The sequence below is a fragment of the Gracilinanus agilis genome, chromosome 6 (genome assembly GCF_016433145.1).
Source record: "Gracilinanus agilis isolate LMUSP501 chromosome 6, AgileGrace, whole genome shotgun sequence".
NCBI lineage: Eukaryota > Metazoa > Chordata > Mammalia > Didelphimorphia > Didelphidae > Gracilinanus > Gracilinanus agilis.
In genome coordinates this window covers 41,605,265-41,628,027 of record NC_058135.1, presented here as the reverse complement: position 1 = coordinate 41,628,027, position 22,763 = coordinate 41,605,265, and the positions used below count along the sequence as shown (strand labels likewise).

The following is a 22,763-nucleotide window of genomic DNA, read 5'->3' as shown; positions in this document are numbered from 1 at the left end:
AATTTGGAAAAAAAATAAAATGTTAAAATAAAATTTTTTTCTATGAAAAAGAGCCATTCCCCAATAGATGAATGGTCAACAGGCAGTTTTTTAAGGAAGAAATTCAAGGTATCACTAACCATATAAACAAATGCACCAAATCACTAATAAAAAGAGAAATGCAAATTAAAGGAACATTAAGTTGCTATCTCACACCTATTAGATTAGTAAAAATGACAATTAAGGACAATTAAGGACAATAGCAGAGCTGCTGAAAAATAGGCATATTCACACATTCTTGGAGGACGTATAAATTGGTCCAGAACTTCTAACAAGTAATTTGGAACACTAAAGTCACTAAACTATGCATCTTCTTTTTCCCAGCCTATTCCACTACTAGGTCTAGACTTAAAAGGGCCAAAGAGAGAGAAAGAAAAAAACCATACAAACAAAAAATATTTATGTAAGTTCTTTTTGTAGTAGCAAGGAGCTCAAAAGTAAGAAACTACCCATCTATTGGGGAGTGGATAAACAAATTATGTACATGAATATAATAATGCACCATAAAAACTATTAAAATAGTTTCAAAGCAGGAACAGCAGCAAAAGAATGAAAAACAACTTCAAAAGACTTTAGATTCTCTGATCAATGTAAAGAAAAACTATGATGCCAGAGTACCAAAGATTATGCATATTACCCATGTAGGTAGATGGATGAGGGAATGGACTCAAAATCCAGAACAAGATATACATATTTGGACAAGGCTAATGAAGGAATTTTCTTTTACTATATATGTTTGTTATGAGGGTTTTTCTTCCTCCTTCCCTCACTCCACCTGCCTCCACACCCACCCTCCTGCCCTTTACATTTAGGAGAGCAAGAAGTGGAGAGAATAAGTGCTTGTTAAATGGAAATATTTTCATTTAATAAAATAAAAAAAAAACACCAACAAACCAAAAAGGCATTTGGAACTGAAATCTTAGTAAACAGAAAATCATTCCAGCGTTAAAAGGATTTTCAAAGAAATAAAAAGAAATGGAACACAGTATTCTAGTAAGATACAATAATAAGAGTCTCAAGATTCTTGACACGCTTTCATTACCATTACCTTATTTAAAAATATATATTTTTATTTTCTTTTCAAGATAAATTACTAACTATACAAAACCTAAATTATTTAACCTTTTAATCTGAGAACATACAATAATCACAATGAGCTTTAAAACAATTTTTTTAAAGTTCTACTTCTTTTAAAAATAACAATTTTTAGGTCTTGATCAATGATACATGTAAAACCCAGTGGAATTGTATATCGGCTAAGGGGGGGTAGGGGAGTTTAGAGGAGAGGGAAAGAACATGAAATATGTAACTAGGGGAAAATATTCAAAATAAAAATAAAAAATTTTAATAATTTGTAATAGTTAAAAATGAATAGCCTATTAATAGATATAATAAATACATAAATACAATATTTATACAATATTACACACATTATATTATCAATAATAATGATTATTAATAATATAATGACACTATATTATATAAATATAATAATACAATAAATATAAAAATATAATAAAAATAATCTATAATAATTCTATGGAAACACCTAGAAAATGAACAAATTAAATTTGTAAATGGATATTAGTAATGTAATTCATTCAAGTTTCTTACCTTTTAAAGATGCTTGCCCTAATTTTGTGATATGTATATCACACTGGGACTCTTCTTCATTCTTACAAATATTTTTTCTTTGTAGAAGTCCTTTTTCTATTAGGTTTTCCAGTGCTTTTCCAGATATTTCCCAAAGGTCTTTTTCTTTGGATAAACTCTTTTGCTGAATGCCAAAAAATGTACCACACATAAAATGATATATATCTTCAAGATTTCTTGCTATCTGAAAAATATTTGGAAATTAATCATTTTGCTTCTATTAATATACAAAGGTAGAATATATATTATTCATTATCATTACAGATAGCTATGAACTAGTTAAACAAGAAACTTGCATATGTCGCAGGTGAGGATATGTTTAAAAATATTAAACAAACCAAAATTAAAATGGCCTGCTAGAAGATTAACTTTATAATAGGATCACCAAAGGGAAATAGCATGGCCTAGTCCAGTGATGGTGAAACTTTTAGAGATTGAGTGCCCAAATCACAACCCTCATGCTGTCGTTAGAGCTGACCCTTTACCCCAGACAGGGAGGGAAGAAGCACTCCCATTGGGCTTCTGGGTAGAGGGCGGGGCATATAAGAAATGTCCTCAGGCACAGGTGGAGAAGGGGAGGGGAACAGCCCCCTCAGGCATGTGTGCCATAGGTTTGTCAGCACAGATCTGCTCTTGGAGTGGGGAAGACCCCATTTCATACTGACTGTAGGGACGTGGGCAAGTCATTTAATTTGTTTTTGTCAACCTTCTAAGATTATAAATTAATTTAGTTGCCAATCTGCATTAATGGAGAGAATTTCCACAGCAGGAAACTCCCCAAAACCTTTTCTGTGCTCCCCAAAATAACAAAATAAAACAATACCCCAAATCCTTTTCAATTGATATGAACAATTCTCAAAAAACCCCAAACAAACCCTGCACATTATTAAATATGAAAGGCTATTAAATTACTATTAAGAGAAATGTTAATCAAAGTGCCTCAGGTTTCACCTCATAACTAGCAAACTGACAAAAGATGGAAATAATGTTGGAGGGGCTGTGGGAGGACAAGCAGCGAAGTGAACTGGTCTACCTGTTGAAGCAATATTTTGGAATTGTGCTAAAAAAGTGACAAAAACACCCATACAATAGTATGGGTTGTTGTGAGAATTAAATGAGATAAAAATTGTAAAGCACAGATAGCACAGTGCTTGGTACACAGGAAGCACTATAAAAATGTCAGTTATTGATATTATTATTAAAGATGTAGATATAAAATATGTACCAAATAAATGTTTGTTTGTGTTTTTTTTTTTGTTTTGTTTTGTTTTTTTTTTTTGCAAGGGAAGCTATTTTGAATAGGGGAAAGGATTAATGAACATGTTATGCATAAGGCAGCACTTGAACTGAACTTTGAAGGATGCTATGGATTCTAAAAGGCAGAAACAAGAAGGGAATGCATTCTAGGAAAGAACAATCTATGCAAAGAGATAGGAAACAGTGTTATGAAGAAGAACAACAAAAATTTCAGATTCGGTGGACCAGTGTGTGTGTGTGTGTGGAATAATATGGGCTGGAAAAGCAGACTGGAGCCAAATAACTGACTTTAAATGCCAAAAAGAAGGGTCTGTATTTGATCTGAAAAGTATTTGATTTGAACAGGGGATGGATTTTTGCTGTGTTTCTGGAAAATCACTCTGAAATAGAATACTGAGCATAAGAATCATGTAACATGTTGGTTAGTTCTGCTGAATTATTTTTCCCCTTCTGTTTTAATCTTTCTTATAAAGAATGACTTATTGGAAAGGAATATATTCAGAAAGCATCAGACATAAAAACAAAAGATATTAAAATAAACTGACAAAACTTCATAGATCTTCTCTCTTTAAGTATTTCTAATTTCCTGTTTTCTTCATTTTATTATAATCAGTTTCCCCATGTATTTTCAAAGCTCTCTTTTCCCTTCTCCCTATGAAAAATAATTACCAATAACTTCTTACCCTTCTAAGAAATCTTTTTCTAGTCATTCTACTCTACTTTTCCACTGACAATGTGAGTCTCTTTTGGCTCTATTTTCATGAAACCCCCTATTATTACTAGACACTGATAGATTTAAGATCTTGTGTGTGTGTGTCATAAAACCCTCTTGACAGTTTGGTGAAAGCCTATAGTGCCCTTGAAGGATTATATTAGTTTTTCTGGCTAGGTTAACCTTGGTTGTAAGTCTTTAACTTTTGTCTTTTGTAATGTACCACAAGTTCGCTTCTCCTTTACTGTGGAAACTGCCAAGTCTTGTGTAATACTTACTATGGGTCTTTGTTTTTTGACCTCTTTAGTTCTGGCTGTTTTCTAATAATTCCTCTTTGACTTAAAAGTTCTAGATTTTGACTATGATGCTCTTAGGAATTTTCACTTGGTATTTCTTTCAGGAGATGAATACTGGATTCTTACTACTTTCATTCTATTATCAGGTTCTAAAAACTTTGAGTAGTTTTCATTTATAATTTACTAAAATAGACAATGCAAACCCCTTTTTATCATGATTTTCAGATAGTGTGATATTTAACAGATTCTCCTTGCATAATAGAAAAGTTAGTGGTTTGCAATAGAATATTTCTTACTTTTCCTGAGCCTCCCCCAGACTTTTAATTTTGTTTACTATATCTTATTTTCTTATTAAAAAAGCAACTATTTTCTCTCCAGCATATTCCAATTTTGAGTACATTCAGTTCTTAGATGTGGCTTTCCATTTGTACCAAAGTATCAATTCTCTTTGTGTTAAGAAAAAATGATATGGCATGACTTCTTGATGAAGCCATACTCCCTCTCTGTGATCAATACTTCCTTTTGCTAATAAATATTTCCACAACATTCTTTAAAAAGATGTGTAGATATTTTTTGTTTTTATATCACCTTTATTTCCAAATAGTCTTTCCTTCTCTCCTAACCAGCAAGAAGTCCACTATAACAAAGAATAAAAAATAAATATGAAAAAAAAGTTGAGTAAAACTAGTCAATACATCAATGAAGTCTGTCAGTCTATACAATATTTCATGTCCATAGTCCCCTAACTCACAAGAAAGGAAGGAGGCATAATGCTTGGTCTCTTTAGGGACAAGCTAAGTCCTACTAATTATAGAATATTCAAATCAATATTTCATCAGGAAAGTACTACCATGTAAAAATCTTTAATTGGTAAAAAGTTTCATATATACCTTTAGCCCAATCAGTGATAGGAGTAAACTTTGGATTCCTTTTGTGACTTCTTGTCCAAGATGACTATAACAGTTCTCCAGTGGGCTGTTTACTAAATCTTGTACCTATAAAATAAAACTGTATTACATTTAATGCTAATTTAATTTTATCTTAGAAAAATGCTATTCTATGTAGGAAATTTTATTGCTCTTTTCTTTTTAAAAAAAAGAAAGCAAAAAGTCCATTAAGCTTTGAAAAATACTTTTTGGAATCATGTGTAACTAGATATTTATGACTCTCAAAAGTAGAATCTTACATCTTGTGTGAAAATAATAAAAATAAAAACATTATGCTCAATATAAAGAAAACATTAGCAAATACTAATTTGAGTCTAAAACATAAAAAGTCTAAAACATGTTGGGTTAGAATCTTAACACCTAAGAATTTTCTCTCTATATATAAGGATAATCATTAATGGTTTACATTACCAAATGCTTGTCTTTTTCTTGTAATATAAGGATACTCTCACCAACAGTATCTATTCCAGCTCGACCAGCTCTGCCAATCATCTGTTGATACTGATTTCTCTTTAAAAACTGTGTTGCAATATAGGGTGCTCTCAAAATAACTCTATGGAATCAGATAAATGTATTAAACATACAATCTTCATTTGTTATTAATAGAAAACTATTAATAATTGTAATAAATTCTCCAAATCATTAATAAGAAGTGTTAGCTACTAGAACTATGATTTCATTGGCATAGGAAATGATAAGTAAACTACTTCTATTGATGTGAGGCCGCATCTCTTCCAGAAGAGAGGGTCACACAGATGTTAAGTGTCAGAGGTGGGATTTGAACTCAAAGCTTTGAAAGACTTGGGTTCAAGTCCTGTCTCTGATACATAGTGGCTGTAGGTCCCCGAATGTATCATTTAATCTTAGTGCCCTAGGCAACTTTCTAAGACTATAAGTTGACAGGATGATACCAATCTGCATTGGGAAGTTCTTTGTGCCAATGAAAAAGCAGGTTCAAATACCTATCCTTAATAATACAATAATAATGTCAACATTTATACAGTACTTTATGGTTTGGAAGGAGTACTGCATATATTATTTCACTGATACATAAAGGAAATGCAAATCTAACAACTCTGATGTTTTACTTTATACATAATCCAATAAATTGACAAACTTTGGAATGGTCAGTATTGGTAGGACTGTGAAAGAAAAGTTTACGTTGTTGTTGGAGCTATAAACTGATCCACCCATTCTAGAAAATAATTTGGAACTGTACAAGGAATGTGACTAAAACTTCCATACCTTTTGACCTAAAGATCGATGACAAAGAAGAAAGACCTCATATACAACAAAAATATTTATAACATAATTTTTTTGTCATGGCATAGAATAGGAAACAAAGGATATAGCCATTGATTGGAGAATGGCTAAATAAATTATGGCACATATGCTGCATTTTTCTTTATTTTCTTAAACATTTTCCAATCACATTTTAATTAGAGTTTTGCAAGCTGAGTTTGACACCTCTGAGCAAAAGAACAGAAACTAAATGCTTTGACATTATAATGACCGGGGGCAGCTGAGTAGCTCAGTGGATTGAGAGTCAGGCCTAGAGATGGGAAGTCCTTGGTGTGTGACCTAGACAAGTCACTTCCCAGGTGTGTGACCCTAGGCAAGTCACTTGATCCCCATTGCCTAGCCCTTACCACTCTTCTGCCTTGGAGTCAATGCACAGTATTGATTCCAAGACGGAAGGTTAAGGGTTTCAAAGAAAAAAAAAATTATAATGACCAAGCTTTCTTTCAAAGAAGGGGAATTAGAAAATACCTATCAGTCTTTCTTTACAGAACTCAAGAGTATATGGGTATGGAACATTACATGATTTTTCCCCATATGTTAGTTTATCTGAGCTTTCTTCTTTTTTATTTCTGAATTATAAAAGATGGCTCTCTGGGAGCAGTTGGGGGAAGTAATAGGAAAAGGGAAAATGGGAAATGTAAATAATATACCAACTAGTATTAAGTAGATTTAAAAATGTTTTAAAAATATAAGCTTTCATTTTAATTATATTAATTCAACAAATAGGCTATCTCCAGTTTATTTCAATAAATGATCAAATCAAAAAGACTTGAGGATCTATTCAGCTTTAAGGTTTTGATATTTGTTATATTTTAGTATTAAAAACACTTAATATTAAAAAGATTGCTTTGAAAAGACTAGTCAATAAGTACTTTTATTAACCTTCGTGCTGGTAGATTCACTCCAGCTGCTAAAGTTGAAGTGCAAGTTAGAAGGCAAAGGACTCCTGTGGCATAAGCTTCTTCTAAGATCTTCCTTTCATCGTTAGTAAGGCCACTATGGTGATAAGCAATTCCGAATGGAATGGTGCGCTTGAGAACAGGACACAGGCTGCCATTACTGACATTCTTCAAGTTTTTAAGGAAATCACATCTTTCTTTTTCCCTGTGTTTTAGGTAGTCCCTAAAAAAAAAATCTGTTAGAAATGTAAAACTTTGATTTCAACAGGCCATCAACTCTTCACTTTCATCAGTCTAGGACAGTGGTTCCCAAACTTTTTTGGCCTACTGCCCTATTTCCAGAAAAAATATTACTTAGCCCCCTAGAAATTAATTTTTTAAAAATTTTAATAGCAATTAATAGGAAAGATAAATGCATCTGTGGCCATCACCGCTCCCCTGGATTGCTGCAGCACCCACCAGGGGGTGGTAGCACCCACTTTGGGAATCACTGGTCTAGGAGAAGGGCTGAATAGATCCTCTCTTTTGGTTAGGTTTTCTTGACATTTCTTTCTATTGGTTCTTTCCTACCCACTGGATTGCTCAATCTCAGTCTCCTTTGCTTTGTGTCTTTCATCCAGGAGTTTGAGAGCCTCTCAAAGCTCAGTCCTCTTCCCCCTTCATATTGTTTTACTTGATCTCATCATCTCCCAAGGATTCAATTATTATCCCTAAGTTGATGATTCTCAGACCTATTTATTCAGTTCTAACCTCCAAACCCTGTCTGACCATGGCTATTTTCAATAAATTCTAGTGCCTCCCTATTGCATCCAGGATCAAATATAAAATCCTGTTTGGCTTTTAAATTTCATCATAACCTAGTGCCTCTCCAGTCTTTTTACATATTCTTATACTCCCTTAATCGCCCAACACCACTATATATATACCCTGTGATTCAGTGACACTGGCCTCTTTGCTGCTCCTCAAAATAAACAATCTTAACTTCAGACTCCAGGCATTTTCACTATCTGTTCCCCATATCTAGTCCTCTCTCCTTCCTCATCTCCCTCTGGATTTCCTGGCTTCCTTCAATTATTGGTGACTTTAGGTGAGTCCTGTAATCTGCAAGAAGCTTTTCCAGTTCCTTCTTAACCTTAATGCTTCCCTCTGAGATTATCTTCAATATATTCTGTCAACTTATAATATATAATAATATGTCAATTGTATATTAATGTGTATGGTAATATTAATATATAATCAAAATTTTATTCAATTTAACTGCTTATTGATAACTGTTTGTGTAATGACTTCCCATTAGACTGTGATCTCTTTTTAGGGCAAAAACTGTGTAACTTTCTTTGACTTTCCAGTGCTTAGCACATACTTCATAGTAGGTGCTTGATAAATGCTTGTTGACTTGATTTGACTAGAAGCCACCTAGGATTGCATGCCCATCTGAAACTCATTATATTTCCTCCCAAATCCTCCTCTCTTTCTAGCTTTACTTGTCAAGAGTACTACTCTGCTCTCAGGTTCTGTTATACTGAAACTCTGGGAGCAGAGAGTCTCATCCCTGATTGACGGGTGAGGTCTGCTGGATCTTGGGAATATTCCCAGAGGACAGGGGAGAGAGTGGTTGGCCCAGGGCAGAATAAATATCCTGGCAGCCCTGGCTTTTGGTTCCTTTCCTTCCCTTGGACTTGAGATCGGTGGATCCTGGTCTTTTGGGATTGGTGACTTGCTTGGCTCAACCTTGCAAGATCCTCCTGTCTTGTACCTGTCTAACACTGTCAACCTGCACCCAGACCATCACTCTTCTGATTCTACTGCCCCTAGATATTTAGGAAATCAAATAATCTGTAGTTATCTAGGTTTCCCAGGGCCCGGGAGGGATCCGGGAAGTGAGCAGGAGAAGAAGAAAGGGGTGGATATCCTGAAGGATGTTTAGGCAGAACATCTAGCAGAAAGAAGAACCTGAAAGACATCAAGCAACAGCTTGCTTACTCTGGTTTGGCTTTGGCCAGGCTGAGCCAGAGGAGAAAACTACCAGAATCAATTACCTGCCTACAGCTCTGAGGGTTTATTATCATAAAGTAGTTAGGGTTTCCAAATTCCTCTATCCATTCCCAATACCCCTCTTTGCTAATTATAGATAAAGCCTTTCAAGTACCTTCCTGGAGTGGTTATTTCATAGCTTCTCTGGGAAGGGAGATATACAGTCAGATAAACCATTACCAAGGCTGATAGAGCCCAAAATCTATTATCAATCAACCCCAGGTGGGACCTGAAGGGATACCATCCATTGACCTGAAGGATCCTGCCTGGGCACTGTTATAAAGGAGAAAGGCGTCACATCATCTAGGTAGGTGGCAAGCCTCAGTTGATCTTGCCCTAGCCACCTATCTGGACTCCACTGCTGTCACACAATTACCAGTGGTAGCATCCAGTGTAGTTCACTCTCTCTCCGTCTCTCCATCTATATCTTTTATTTTTATAACTGTTCCCGAGGCAGGTATTATCTTGACTGCTCCCCTGACCCTGTCTCTCTCACTCCCCATATCCAATCTGTTGTAATGCCCTGCATATTCTGGCTTAGTGACATTTCTTGTATGTTTCCTTCTTTCCTCTGACACTGCCACCCCCTGGTTCAGGCCCTCATCACTTTCTGCTTGAACTATTGCAACAGCCTATATTGCATTACAATCTGCTTGACACAAGCCTTGGCTTGTCCATGAAAATCACTAATCATATATGTATACTTAGGTATTTTCATTTATGTGGGAGCTATGATCAATTTAAATTCCTTTTTCCCTCTTTCGTAATTCCAAGTCCATGTTCTTTCTCTACCTCAGTGATTCTCATGTGAGAGCAGAAATACTCTAGCACTTCAGGTATTCAAGACTGCAATGATGTTGGCACATTCTTCAATGATACAACCTGGAATTCCTCTACACCTTAATAAACTATCTTATAAGTTTTAACGTGCAAAAAAATTATTCACTGCTTGATGATGAGGCCCTCTTCTAAAAAAAATTTCTTCATAGTTTTTATAGTTTAGGATAAATATTATTCAAAAAGAGTAATTACAAAAGACTTGAGAATTTAAATCAACTAAGAGGTAGTCATGATTCCAGAGAATCATTTCTCTCCTTACAATGGAGAGATGATGGGATAATATAAAGAATAAGAAACATTTTCAGACATAACCAATGTGAGGACTTATTTTGTTTGATTATGCCTATGTGATACAGAAATTCCATATTTCTTTTTTCTATTTCTTTCCAGTAGATGGGGGGAGGTCAAAGAGAGAAAAAAAGAGTGCTTGATGACTGATAAAAAATAAAATAAAATAAAAGCTTGACATTTCTACCTTCTAAGCCACTCTCATATAACCAATTACCTTAGGTTAGGCCCTTATCACCTCTCTCCTAGATTACTACATACCCTCCAAATCCTTCTGGTGATAAGGCCCTCTTAAATAAAATTTATATACACTCTAAGATTTTCCGGCTTATCATGTTCAGTTGACATAACCTTTAAGAACCAGGTGTCACTTCCACATACCAAAATTAAGACACTGCAGTAGGACTTTTATGGAGCACAATAAAAATACAAATTATTAAAGTTTTTCTAATTATAAATGATTATGCTTAAGCAGAAATACAGGATGTACAGGTAAGATTTAACTCTTACATCTCAGCTACCTTCTCTTTAGCCACAGCACTCTCAGATCAGAAGATCTCACATGTCCCAAATCTTTAGGTAGTCACCACCATGCTTCACCTAAGACCTGGCCATCTTCTAATCAGCAGCCCTGCTGCATCCTGTCTTATTCCTATCTTCTCTCCCCCTTCCAGTTTTGAAACTATAATTAAATTATAATTTAATACTGCTATTGCTACTAGAAAGGGTATGTTAATCCACCACTCTGAGGCTCTATTCACAATCATCATAATAATTTTCCAAAACAAAATTCCCTCCCCAGCTGAAATCTCAGCTGTCAATGTGTCAATTTCCATTAAAATGCAAGCTCTTTGAGGGTAGGACTTTTTTTCCTTTCCTTTTTATATTCTCAGTGTTTGAAACATAGAAAATGCTTGCAAAATACTCCTTCATTCATTCATTAATTAATAAATATTCTCACAAAGTAAAAATAATGATAACATGATAGAAATAACAAGGAAAATATATTTTAAAATATTAACATACTTGTTCAAAAACTTGCATATCATATCTGCTACATTTTCACAGTTTTTCTTAGTAGGGCAAAAAACCAAGCAGGAATAGCTAGGAATAACTTCAGTCACCAAAGCAACTAAATGATCAGGATCCATCTTTTTGAGATTATCAGAATACTGCAAAACAATAAAAAAAATAGTCATAATTACTAATATTGCCATACCCATCCAGCTTTTCCATCTGTGTTAAATGAAGGCTAGCAAAATAAGAAATATTACAGCACATGAATTCCTTAATTTCTCTTAAATTATAAGCTACCTGACATAATAAAATTCTTTTATAAACTATTTCTCAATTAGCTATTTCACAAGAGGAATTTTAAAAAATAGTTAAAAAATTAAAAATAGTTAAAAATTAATGATGTCCACAAAAATTCAAAGTGCAGAGTAAGATGTATTTTTAGACACAACCAACAAAAGAATCTAATTTTCTAGGCTATGCATATTTGTTACAAAGAAGAGATGGAGAGAGGGAAGGGGAAAAGGAAAGAGAGAAAAGGATGGGAAGGGAGAGAAGAGAGACTCTAAAGGCATCTTTTTCTTAAAAAAAAACAAAGCAAACAAACAAAACCAACAAAAAACTGCAGAGAACAGAGGAAGGCCAGAAAGAAGTAATGACAAGTAGGATAGTTTTGAAAACTACCCTGAACTTATTTATATACTTAAGAATAAAGGCAAAATATATATTAAGATTATCTGCAGCTTTATGTTCTGTAATATATATATGTGTGTGTGTGTATATATATATACACACACATATATATATATATATATATATATATATATATAGAGAGAGAGAGAGAGAGAGAGAGAGAGAGATAGAGACAGAGAGAGAGAGACAGAGAGAGTCCATTTTATTTGTGTTTAAATTAAGAATACATTTAAAAAATAATTCTCAATATCTCCTGTTGATATGTGGTCAAAGGATATGAACAGGCATTTTCAGATTAAGAAAATAAAGCTAAATAGTCATATGAAAAAATATTTTAAATCACTATTGACTAGAGAAATGCATTTTAAAAACAACTCTCAGGTAATACCACACAACTATCAGATAGACTGACAGGATAGAAAAGAAAAATGAAGAATGTTGGAGGGGATGTGGGAAAATTGGGACCCAAATACATTATTGGTAGAGTTGTGAACTAGTTCAGGCATTCAACCATGTGGAACTATGTCCAAAGAGCTCTAAAAGAGTCTCATACTCTTTAACCCAGCAATAGCATTATTAGGTCTGTATCCCAAAGATATAAAAAACAAAAAGGGAAAGGATCCATATGTAAAAATATTTATAATACCTCTTTTTGTGGTGGCAAAGAATCAGAAATTGAGGAGATGTCCACCAACTGGGGAATAGCTAAACAAGATGTGATATGTTATTGTGATAGAATAATACTGTGCTATAAGAAATGATGAGAAGGAATGCTCTTAGAGAAACCTGGAAAGATTTACATGAATTCATGCAAAGTTAAATGAACCAGAAATGAAGCAGAACAGGGAAAATATTACATTGTACATGAAGCAGTAATATTCTAAGAAATATCAGTGGTGAATGCCTCAGCAATACAATGATCCAAGATCATTCTGAAGGATTTATGATGAAAAATGCTCTCCACCTCCAGAGAAGAAATGATGAAGTCTGAATGCAGGTCAGAAAATAATTTTTAAAACTTAATTTTTCTTGTTTGTTTTTGGTCTGCGTTTTCTTTTATAACATGACAATATGGAAATATGTTTTGAATGGCTATACATATACCTATATAAAATTGTTTGCTATATCAGGGAGCAGGAAGGGCAGGGAGTAAGGAGAGAATCTGGAACTGAAAATTTGAAAAAAGATGAATGTTAAAAATTATTTGTACAATAATTGGGAAAAATATCTAAAGTTAAAAAGATTTTTTTGATCAAAGCAAAGCATTATCCTGAACAATGTCAGGAGAAAGGACAACTTGCCCTAACAAATGTCATAGAACTTTATGAGATTTAGTAATCTTTAGTAATAATAGACACTAAAATCTGTATGTACACACAGATTTTCATAATACAAAACATAATGCAAAAATAAAAATCTGCCAGTGAATTGTTACTACTTCTGGAGTGTCAGACATGTGGGATACAGATTATTATTCATGTAGAAAAAGAAAATCTCAACAAAATTAGTCATTAAAAACTTCATTTTTATTTATTGAAAATTATCATAATCTTAATTTCAAAACAATATCTTTTGAAAATTGTGAAATTCAATTTAGCGAATATTCATTTTGTTTTAAGACTAGCAACAAAATGTGTTAGTGTTCAATATATTTTCATATTCACATCACGTGTTTGTTTCTTGATGTCAATATCTGATTTAAAGAACACACAACTTACCAATTTATTTCAATAAAAATATCCACTGTTAAAATCTCTGGTGACTAACATTACCTTGCAATTTAGTAGACGAGAAAAAGTATAGCCTTTCTCTGATTTGATGTCAACTTCAAAGATAGTATCATTTATTTTCAGATATTCCTTTAATTCTACCTGGAATTTAAAAAAGTATAGATGCACTTAATATAATACACATGTGTATAAACAAAACATATATTTGTTGTTCATCAAAATATTGATTTTAACAATCATATTGTAAAAATATACACTAACAAAAAGATGATGTTTTCTAAGAACAAGGGAAAAATTTTTATGAAATTAACAGATAAAGATATATCTTCAATGTTTTGAAACATTTCCTTTAAGTTTTCTTTTGCCACATACATGGTTTATCATAACCCTAATTTGTCACTCACAATTATTTGACTTTCATGATCCAGAACTTTGAAATTCCTTTTTCCTAGCATGATTCATAATTCTTCATTTTCTTTTCCTGCCTCATCCCTCACAAACTCATTCTTAATCATTACTGCAAGCTTCCATATGATCACCTCATAATATATTATTGGCTATACTTGAATTTCTTTTCCTCTTTTCGAATCAGTAGTCATGTCCTGTCAACACTTCCTAGGTTATTCCCACTACCTGCACTTTTCCCATTATTCCTCATGTACACTTAAACACTGTGGAGAAAGTCATGCAGTCATGATGAGAAAGTTCATTATAAATTCGTTATCTAATCTCAAATGTGCCTCAAAGGTACATGGCCATCACTTTATTCCTCACTAATTAATGCTGTCACACTATCCATGGTGTATTCACCAAATCTAACCTCTCCTTGGGACTCATCATTTTCTCCTAGGCTCCAGGTTCTTTTTTAAAAAACCAATCCATTATTTATTTATTTTTTTTGGGGGGGGGGTGGCATTCATTTTGTTAAAATTTTGAGTTCCAGATTCTCCTTCTCCCTCTAACACCTCCCCAACTCAATAAAAAAAAACAACAAGAAATATATTACATATGTGAAATCACACAAAACACATTTTCATGTTAGCATATTACCAAAAAAAGTGAAAAAATTTTATATGGATAGTTCTCTATGTAAGTGGACCATTCGACAGACCTTTATTTAAAATAATGTTAACATAATGTGACTATGCCCAGAGATGGGAGAGGTGGTGGCAGGAAAGGGGCTGGAGCACCTGTGGAGGCCAAGACAGAGAAGAGCAGGAGAAGGAATGTACAGGGGCAAGGGTCAGTCACATGGGGGTCTGGACAGAACCAAGAGGAAGAATATGGGAGTCTAGACATAGATATAGACAAGAGAGGACAGGTAAGATGCAGGGCCAAGGAAAGACACTGTACTTTGAACATGGAGGGATGGAAGACAGACACAGAGAGGTAGGCAAAGCAGGGTAAGGGTTTCCTCTTTCATCACTGGAGGTCTTTTGCCATTGACAACAGTGGTAGTGTCTCCCAATGCCTGTTCTTCTGTTTTCACTTGTATGTTTATTTTTATTTTTTTGGTGGTGGTGGGATTAGGAGCCTGAAAAATGCCAATCTGAGGGGTAGGAGCAGAGAAAAAGAGCAGAGTATTATACAGTAAAGTTAATTTAGTGTTTTTTTTATGGAATATGGATTTCTTTCAGAATTCTTTATGTAAATTTGAATTTGTGCAAGGCGAATTTATGGAAAGTGAGAACTGTCTGTACCTCAATTTGCACTCAGAGTTTCTCACCTCTTGGAAGTGGATATATATGTTCTATGTTCTGATAAAGAGATAGGGACTCTCTTTACCAAGACTAACTACACACTCGGAGCTGGATCCCCATTTCTACTCTTTTCTCCTTTATCTTCAACCTCTCCTAATCTCCTACTTCTTTCCCCATTACTTACACAAAAAAACTCATTTCTCTCCATTCTTAGAAAAAAACAAAACAAACACTTCAGTAAGCAAGCATTTATTAAACACTACGCTAAGAGAAGAGAGAAAAAAGAAAGGCAAAAACATAGCCTCTGTCCTCAAGAAACTACAAATAACTATGTACAGATAAGCTATATATGGCATAACTATCAGGTAATCTTAGAGGGAAGTACTAGTACTGGAGGGGATCAGGAAAAGCCTTTTTCAAAAGGTGAGATTTGAACCAAGCCTTGAAGAAGGCCAGGAAAACCAGAAGGTGAAGACAAGAAGGAACAGTACTCCAAAGTAGGGAAACAGCTAGTGAAAGGCAGAGTCCAGAGGCTGAATATCATGTATAAGGAATAGCAACTAGCCTGCTATAGCTGATCTGAAGGGTACAGTAAAGTGTAAGACGCCTGAAAAGATGGAATTGGGCCAATTGTGATGGGCTTTAAATGCAAAAATACGGCATTTTATATTTGAGGGAATGAGTCACTGGAGTTTGAGTAGGTGTGGTCAGATCTGATTGTTAAGAAGATTACTTTTTTTTTAAGTTAACATGTCTATTTAGGGGCAAATACTTTCATAAATACAGCCAAAATGATTTCAGTAAACAATATGGTCATTATGAACAGTCTTTTCTGAAAATAAACAAATTTGATATTTATATAAAAATAACATATCTGTAGGGAATGCAATCTCATTTATTTTGAACAAAAATTTTCTAAGTCTATTTTGGGATTGAAAATAGCTTTTATTGCCATTTATATACTAGTATTAGAGAAAGTAGTTGGGAAAGACCATAGTAATAGCTGTCCCAAAAGTCTTATCGCAGTTTTATGGTTTAATAACCTAAAATAGCATTAAGATATAAAACAGCAATAAGACTTTTGGGATACTCTATGATGTACAAAGTACTATTTTCAAATAAAATAAAATTTCAGTGTAATTTCTTTATAGGTATTTAACGTGATATTTTATATGAGAATTGAATTCAAAACCATGAAGTCTAAATTTACTTTAGAAAATGCATTACAGCTATTCAAGCTTTTGCTTGAGTCAGTCAAAATATTTCTCATTCTTTTGATCACATATTGATAAATACAGCTAAATTAAAATGAATTTAATTTAAATATAATTAGTTTTCTGCTATATGCAAAAAATAAATAAAAGGAAAAGCAGAGTAAAAATAAGCACATGCACATCAATAGAAAGGATTCCTTTCCACATTTACATCTTTAGTTTCCATAATTAGGAGTTTGCTAAAATCCTATATTGGCTGTGGAGTTTCTAAACATCGATAAATGAAGCCAGCTGCTGATTCCTCAACAGACATTTTAATTATATTTGTGAATGTTTCTGGCCATATCAAGATTAAATAAGACAGACTCCACTGATAGTTGGATGAAACCTGTAAGCACCTCAAAAATTTCTACTCTTCAGGGTGCCCCCAAATAGGAAGTGCCCAATTCATAAAAAGGTTACCTTAAAAAGTGAAGAGTTTCTTGGGATTCTTTCAGCGATGACTATAATAGAAATTTCTGACTGCTCCAGAATTTGATGGCTTGATTTTCCCTTCATTACATATTCTATGACCCTTAAACAACCTCAGGGTTCAAGACTGAATTTATAATTAAAAGGTATTGGATTAAAAATAAAAGAGATGTATGACAGTATTAGAGCAAAAGTCTATTTAAGGGACAATTCTTTGTTGCCTTTCTTTTCCCTTTAGAGTATATGCTACTATAGAGATGGAGAGCAATGTGAAATGTAAAGTGGATAATTCTGCTTACATTAAATTAAAAAATGTTTTGTACAAGTAAAACTAATGCAGCCAAGATTAGAAAGCAGAATGGGGAAAAAAATTTATAGACAATTACTTAAATATAGGTCTCATACAAAAATAAAGAGAATTTTGTCATGTTTATAAGAATAAGAATCATCCCAAACTGATAAGTGGTCAAACAATAGGAACAGTTAATTTTGGGATGAAGAAATCAAAACCATATGTAAGTAAATTCAAAAAAGAGCTCTAAATCACTACTGATTAAAGAAATACAAATCAAAACAATTGAGGTATCATCTCAAACATTATTGGCTAAAATGATAAAAGAGTAAAATGACAAATGTTGGAGGGGATGTGGAAAAATGGGGACGCTGGTGGTGGAATTACACATTTATCTAATGTAATAAGGGAATAAAACAAGTAGATGGGGTTTGTGGGTCCCTAAGTCAGTAAGTGGGAAAGGAGGGTACAATGGTGGAGGTAGTAAATTAAGGTAGTAGGAGATGTAAGGGAACAATTGAGTTTAGGGAAATATAAGATGATGAAGTATAATGAGCAGCAAGGGGAGATGGTGAGGTAGTTGGGCAGGCAGCTGCAACAGGGAGACACAGACTGGGTACACAGGCTTGAGACAGAGTACACTGAAGAGAAGCAGGCTGAACCCTCTTCCAGGTAGGAAGGGCACTTCTACAGACAAAGGTTAGGGCCAGTTAGAAATGGTTTGAAACTAACTAGAGGGCTTTCTAGTCAGTTTCTCAGGTTCACAAAGAAAGAATCCCAAGGCTCTTCCCTGTCTGTGAAATAAATGGGCTTCTCAGAGGAAGTATAGAGATCACCGCTTCTTCCAAGATGGACGCCTCCAACTCCCTTCAGGACCCAGAGAGAAACTATTCTTTCTCTCTTTATCCCTCTTTTATCAAGAGCCTGCTCCCACTCAGCCTGGGAGGCTTTGTTGCCTTTAAGGTTAGGGAAGTTATACACAATGAATCAGGAGATAATTTGTATCAAGGCTAAGCCCTACTTGTCTATGGGGAAAACCTAAGTCTTCGAAGGTTGAATGCTACCACCCAAATCCACCCTTCTCCCAAAATCCACAGGAAATTAGGAAAGAAAATGGGGATTGAAATAGGGAAGGTCAGGGAGATCCAAAGGAATTAGCTAAACTACAAAATCTCAAGAGAAAAGGCACAGATTCAAGGACAGGTTTCAGCCCGAAGAGAGCTCAGTTGCCCCCTCCGCTCACTCCAAGCCTCAAGGATCAACTGCTCCTAGTCAGGGTTCTAAACCCTCTCTCAACTGTCAGAAATTCTGCAGTTAGCCTTTTGCAGGATTGATTGTACTTCTGCATTACATTTTGCTCATTTCTCTTTTCTAAATTTGCATCTTGCATTTTCTGGTTCCTAAGGTCTAAGGGATTACTACTCTTATTCTAAGCTAAATTCTAACTAAGCTCTTATCGCTAACTAAGTTTGCAAAATAAGAAAAAGGGTTGCTATCTCCTAAACTCTGCTAGGATGGGTTATGGTAAAGGCATAGGAAAGGAATGGGGATTTAAGTTTTGCAAAAAAAATTTTGAACAGAAAGGAAAAGCAAATTAAATGTAAACATTCATAAACATTCTTAAAGCTAACATTTGCTAACTAAAACAAAGTAATGAATTCTATCTATGTATCTATCTAATTTTATGAACTAATAAGAAAAATATTAACTAAGAAAAAAATTTGCAATCTAAGCTCTTAAATTCTAATTCACTTTCTAAAATTAGTATATGAATATGTTAGTATACTTATGCCTAAATTCTATTATGTATCTATCTATGCATTTATTTAGTAAAGACTAAGGCATTCACCCCAAGTGATATGGAGGTCCTAAAAAGATGCTTTCCCGATTGAGGCAGCTTCCGGTTAAGATGGCGGCAGAGTAAGGAGCAGCTGCTCCATCTCTCCTGACCGAAGCATACAGGACTCCTCAAGGGGAAATAAAAATGAGTCCAGACGAACGAAGGAACCCCACAACAGGGCGCAGCGTTGAAGGTACGCACAATCGGGGCATTTCCACGCTATAAAGGGGCAAAACAGCTCTCACTAAAACGCAAGAGGAAGAAGCCCCTCCCCCACCCCACCCCCACCACACACCTCATACAATGCACAAGAGTGAAAACAGGACTGGGGCAACCAGATAATCACTGGCAGCCCCAGGGCTTGTACCTGTGTGCTGCAAGATGAAGGACCCCAAGTGCTGGGGGCGTGCACAGACTTTCCCCGGTGGGTGAAGGCACCGCCTTGGGCCTGGGACAAAGGCCTCTAAAACACGGCCTTTCCCAAGCGCTGAAGGCATCGCCTCAGGTGCGAATAAAGATCTCCAGCCCACGGACTTTCACTACCTTCTTCGGGGGTGAAGGCAGGGCCCTAAGAGCATCTGCGCAGGCAAAGGCAGTGCCCTAGCCTTGAATAATGATCTCCAGCCTAGGTCTGGACCTCCAGTGAGGACCTGGTGTCGACCTGAGCTCGGCTGTGGAAGCAGCCCCAAAGACCACCGAAGGAGCCTCGGGCAGAGGGGCAGAAGGGGTCTACCAGGAGGCCTGACCCCAAGGACAAGGACACCGGAGCCCCCAGGAGTTTGGAAGGCCCAGGCAGACCCTGAGTGAGAAGACAAAGCTGAAAAGGGGCGTGGCTAACAATGGCAAGCAATAGGGAAGTCCAGAAGAAAAAGACTATCAAGAGAAACTCTGGAACACTCGACAACTTCTACACAGAGAAAATCCAGACAACAGAGGAGGGAAAACAAAAATCCAAACCTCCCCCAAAAAATGAAAGCTGGTCACAAGCTATTGAAGAGTTCAAAAATGAAATGCTGAGGAAGATGGAAGAAATCTGGCAAGAAAATAACAGTTTAAAAGGCAGAATTTCGCAATTGGAAAGTGAGACAAGTCAACTGAACACCAGAAATGACCAGATTGAAAAGGAAAACCAAAACATTAAAGCCGAAAACCAAAAGATTATAGCCAAAAACCAGTCCTTAAAGGCTAGAATCGAACATTTAGAAACAAATGATCTCTCAAGACAACAAGAACAAATAAAACAAAGTCAAAAGACTGATAAAATAGAAAGAAACATGAAATATCTCAATGAGAGAGTGACAGACCAAGAAAACCGGTCGAGAAGAGACAACTTGAGAATCATTGGTCTTCCAGAAAAGGCAGAAATTAATAGAAACTTGGACTCCATACTTAAATTATGCAGCAGAATTGCCCTGAAGTTCTACAACAAGAGGGCAATATAGACTTTGAAAGGATCACCCTCTACACTGGACCCAGAAAAGTCAACACCCAGAAATATAATAGTGAAATTCAAGAGTTTCCAAGTAAAAGAAAAAATCTTACAAGAAGCCAGAAAGAAACAATTCAAATATCAAGGAGTACAAATAAGGATCACACAGGATCTGGCAGCCTCAACGCTAAAAGACTGCAAGGCTTGGAATATAATATTCAGAAAGGCAAGAGAGCTGGGCCTTCAGCCATGGCGCAACTACCCATCGAAACTAACCATATACTTTCAGGGGAAAGTATGGGCATTCAACAAAATTGAAGAATTCCAAGCTTTTGGACAAAAGAGACCAGGACTAAATGGAAAGTTTGACACTCAACCACAAAAATCAAGAGAGATGAAAAGGTAAATAAGAAACAGAGAGAAAAGAAAGAAAACTCATAATCTTTTAAGCTTGACTCTTTAAGGGCATAAATAAGATCTAATTATCTGTATTACTAGGTGGAGAAATGCTATGTATAATTCTCTGTAGTGAACTCTATACACTATTATAATATTCACTATTATAGCAACCAGAAGAATAATTCATAGGGAGAGGACAGGATACTAAATGGTCTAATTTGACATGGGGGGTGGGAAAGAGGGGGGGAATAGTAGGGGACACCAAGAAAAATCTGAGTAAATAAGAAAAATAATATATTCTATTACACACAAAGAGGGCATGGGAAGGGGAGGGGATAAATACTACCATAAGAAGGAGAGGAAGAGAGCATAATCAAACCTTACTCTCAGTGTAATCAACCCGGAGAAGGAAGAGTAGCTTTATTATCCATCTGGATAAAAAACTCTATCTAACCCTACTGAGAAAGTCAGAAGGGATAAACCAAAGGGAGCAGGGGAGAGGGGAGGCCAAAAAAAGGGAGGGGAGAAGAAGGGGGAGGGAATTCATTTGGTCTTTAAAAAACAAAAAGAGGGGAATAACAAGGGAGGGGACAGAAAGGGAAGTCAATCAAGGGAGGGGATAAGGGATACCAGCTCAAAGCAAACCACTGGTGTAAAAGAAAATAGTGTAAGAAGAAGGAGTGGGTCTAGGGGAGGATACAAAAATGTCAGTGAATACACAACTAACAATTGTAACTCTGAATGTGAACGGGATGAACTCGCTCATAAAACGGAAGCAAATAGCAGAGTGGATCAGAAACCAAAATCCTACCATAGGTTGTCTACAAGAAACACATATGAGGAGGGTAGACACACACAAGTTCAAGGTTAAGGGTATGAGCAAAATCTTTTGGGCATCAAATGAGAAAAAGAAGGCAGGAGTGGCTATCATGATCTCTGACAAAGCCAAAGTTAAAATAGATATGATTAAAAAAGACAGGGAAGGTCATTACATCCTGATTAAAGGCAGTATAAACAATGAGGAAATAACACTGCTCAATATATATGCACCAAGTCGTACAGCATCCAAATTCATAAAGGAGAAACTGGCAGAGCTCAAGAAGGAAATAGATAGTAAGATAAATAAGAAAGAGGTAAGAGAGGTGAATGAAGTCCCAGAAAAATTAGATTTAATTGATATGTGGAGAAAAATAAATAGGGACAAAAAGGAATACACCTTCTTTTCAGCTGCACATGGTACATTTACAAAGATTGACCATGTAATAGGGCACAGAATCATGGCAAACAAATGCAAAAGAGCAGATATAATAAATGTAACCTTCTCAGATCATAATGCGATAAAAATAATAATCAGTAAGGGCACCTGGACAGGCAAATCAAAAACCAATTGGAAATTAAACAATATGATTCTCCAAAACCAAATTGTCAAAGAAGAAATCATAGAAACAATCAATAATTTCATTGAAGAGAATGACAATGATGAGACATCCTACCAAACTCTGTGGGATGCAGCCAAGGCAGTACTCAGGGGGAAATTTATATCCTTGAGTGCATATATTAACAAATTAAGGAGGGCAGAGATTAATGAATTGGGTATGCAACTCAAAAAATTAGAAAGCGAGCAAATTAAAAACCCCCAGATGAAAACTAAATTAGAAATACTAAAAATTAAGGGAGAAATTAATAAAATTGAAAGTAAAAGAACTATTGAATT

The 22,763-nt window shown here is 35.2% G+C and overlaps 1 protein-coding gene across 1 annotated transcript in view; it reads right to left on the bottom strand.

Moving 5' to 3' along the window:
- The window catches only part of HELQ (helicase, POLQ like), a 74,355-nt gene that overhangs the window by 20,927 nt on the left and 30,665 nt on the right, over positions 1-22,763 (bottom strand). The window contains exons 7-12 of the mRNA XM_044680056.1: positions 13,747-13,845; positions 11,294-11,439; positions 7,089-7,328; positions 5,316-5,457; positions 4,848-4,952; positions 1,654-1,876 (exon numbers count right to left, since the gene is read on the bottom strand). Coding sequence (XP_044535991.1) covers positions 1,654-1,876; positions 4,848-4,952; positions 5,316-5,457; positions 7,089-7,328; positions 11,294-11,439; positions 13,747-13,845 — 955 coding nt within the window. The remainder of the gene's footprint in view (positions 1-1,653; positions 1,877-4,847; positions 4,953-5,315; positions 5,458-7,088; positions 7,329-11,293; positions 11,440-13,746; positions 13,846-22,763) is intronic.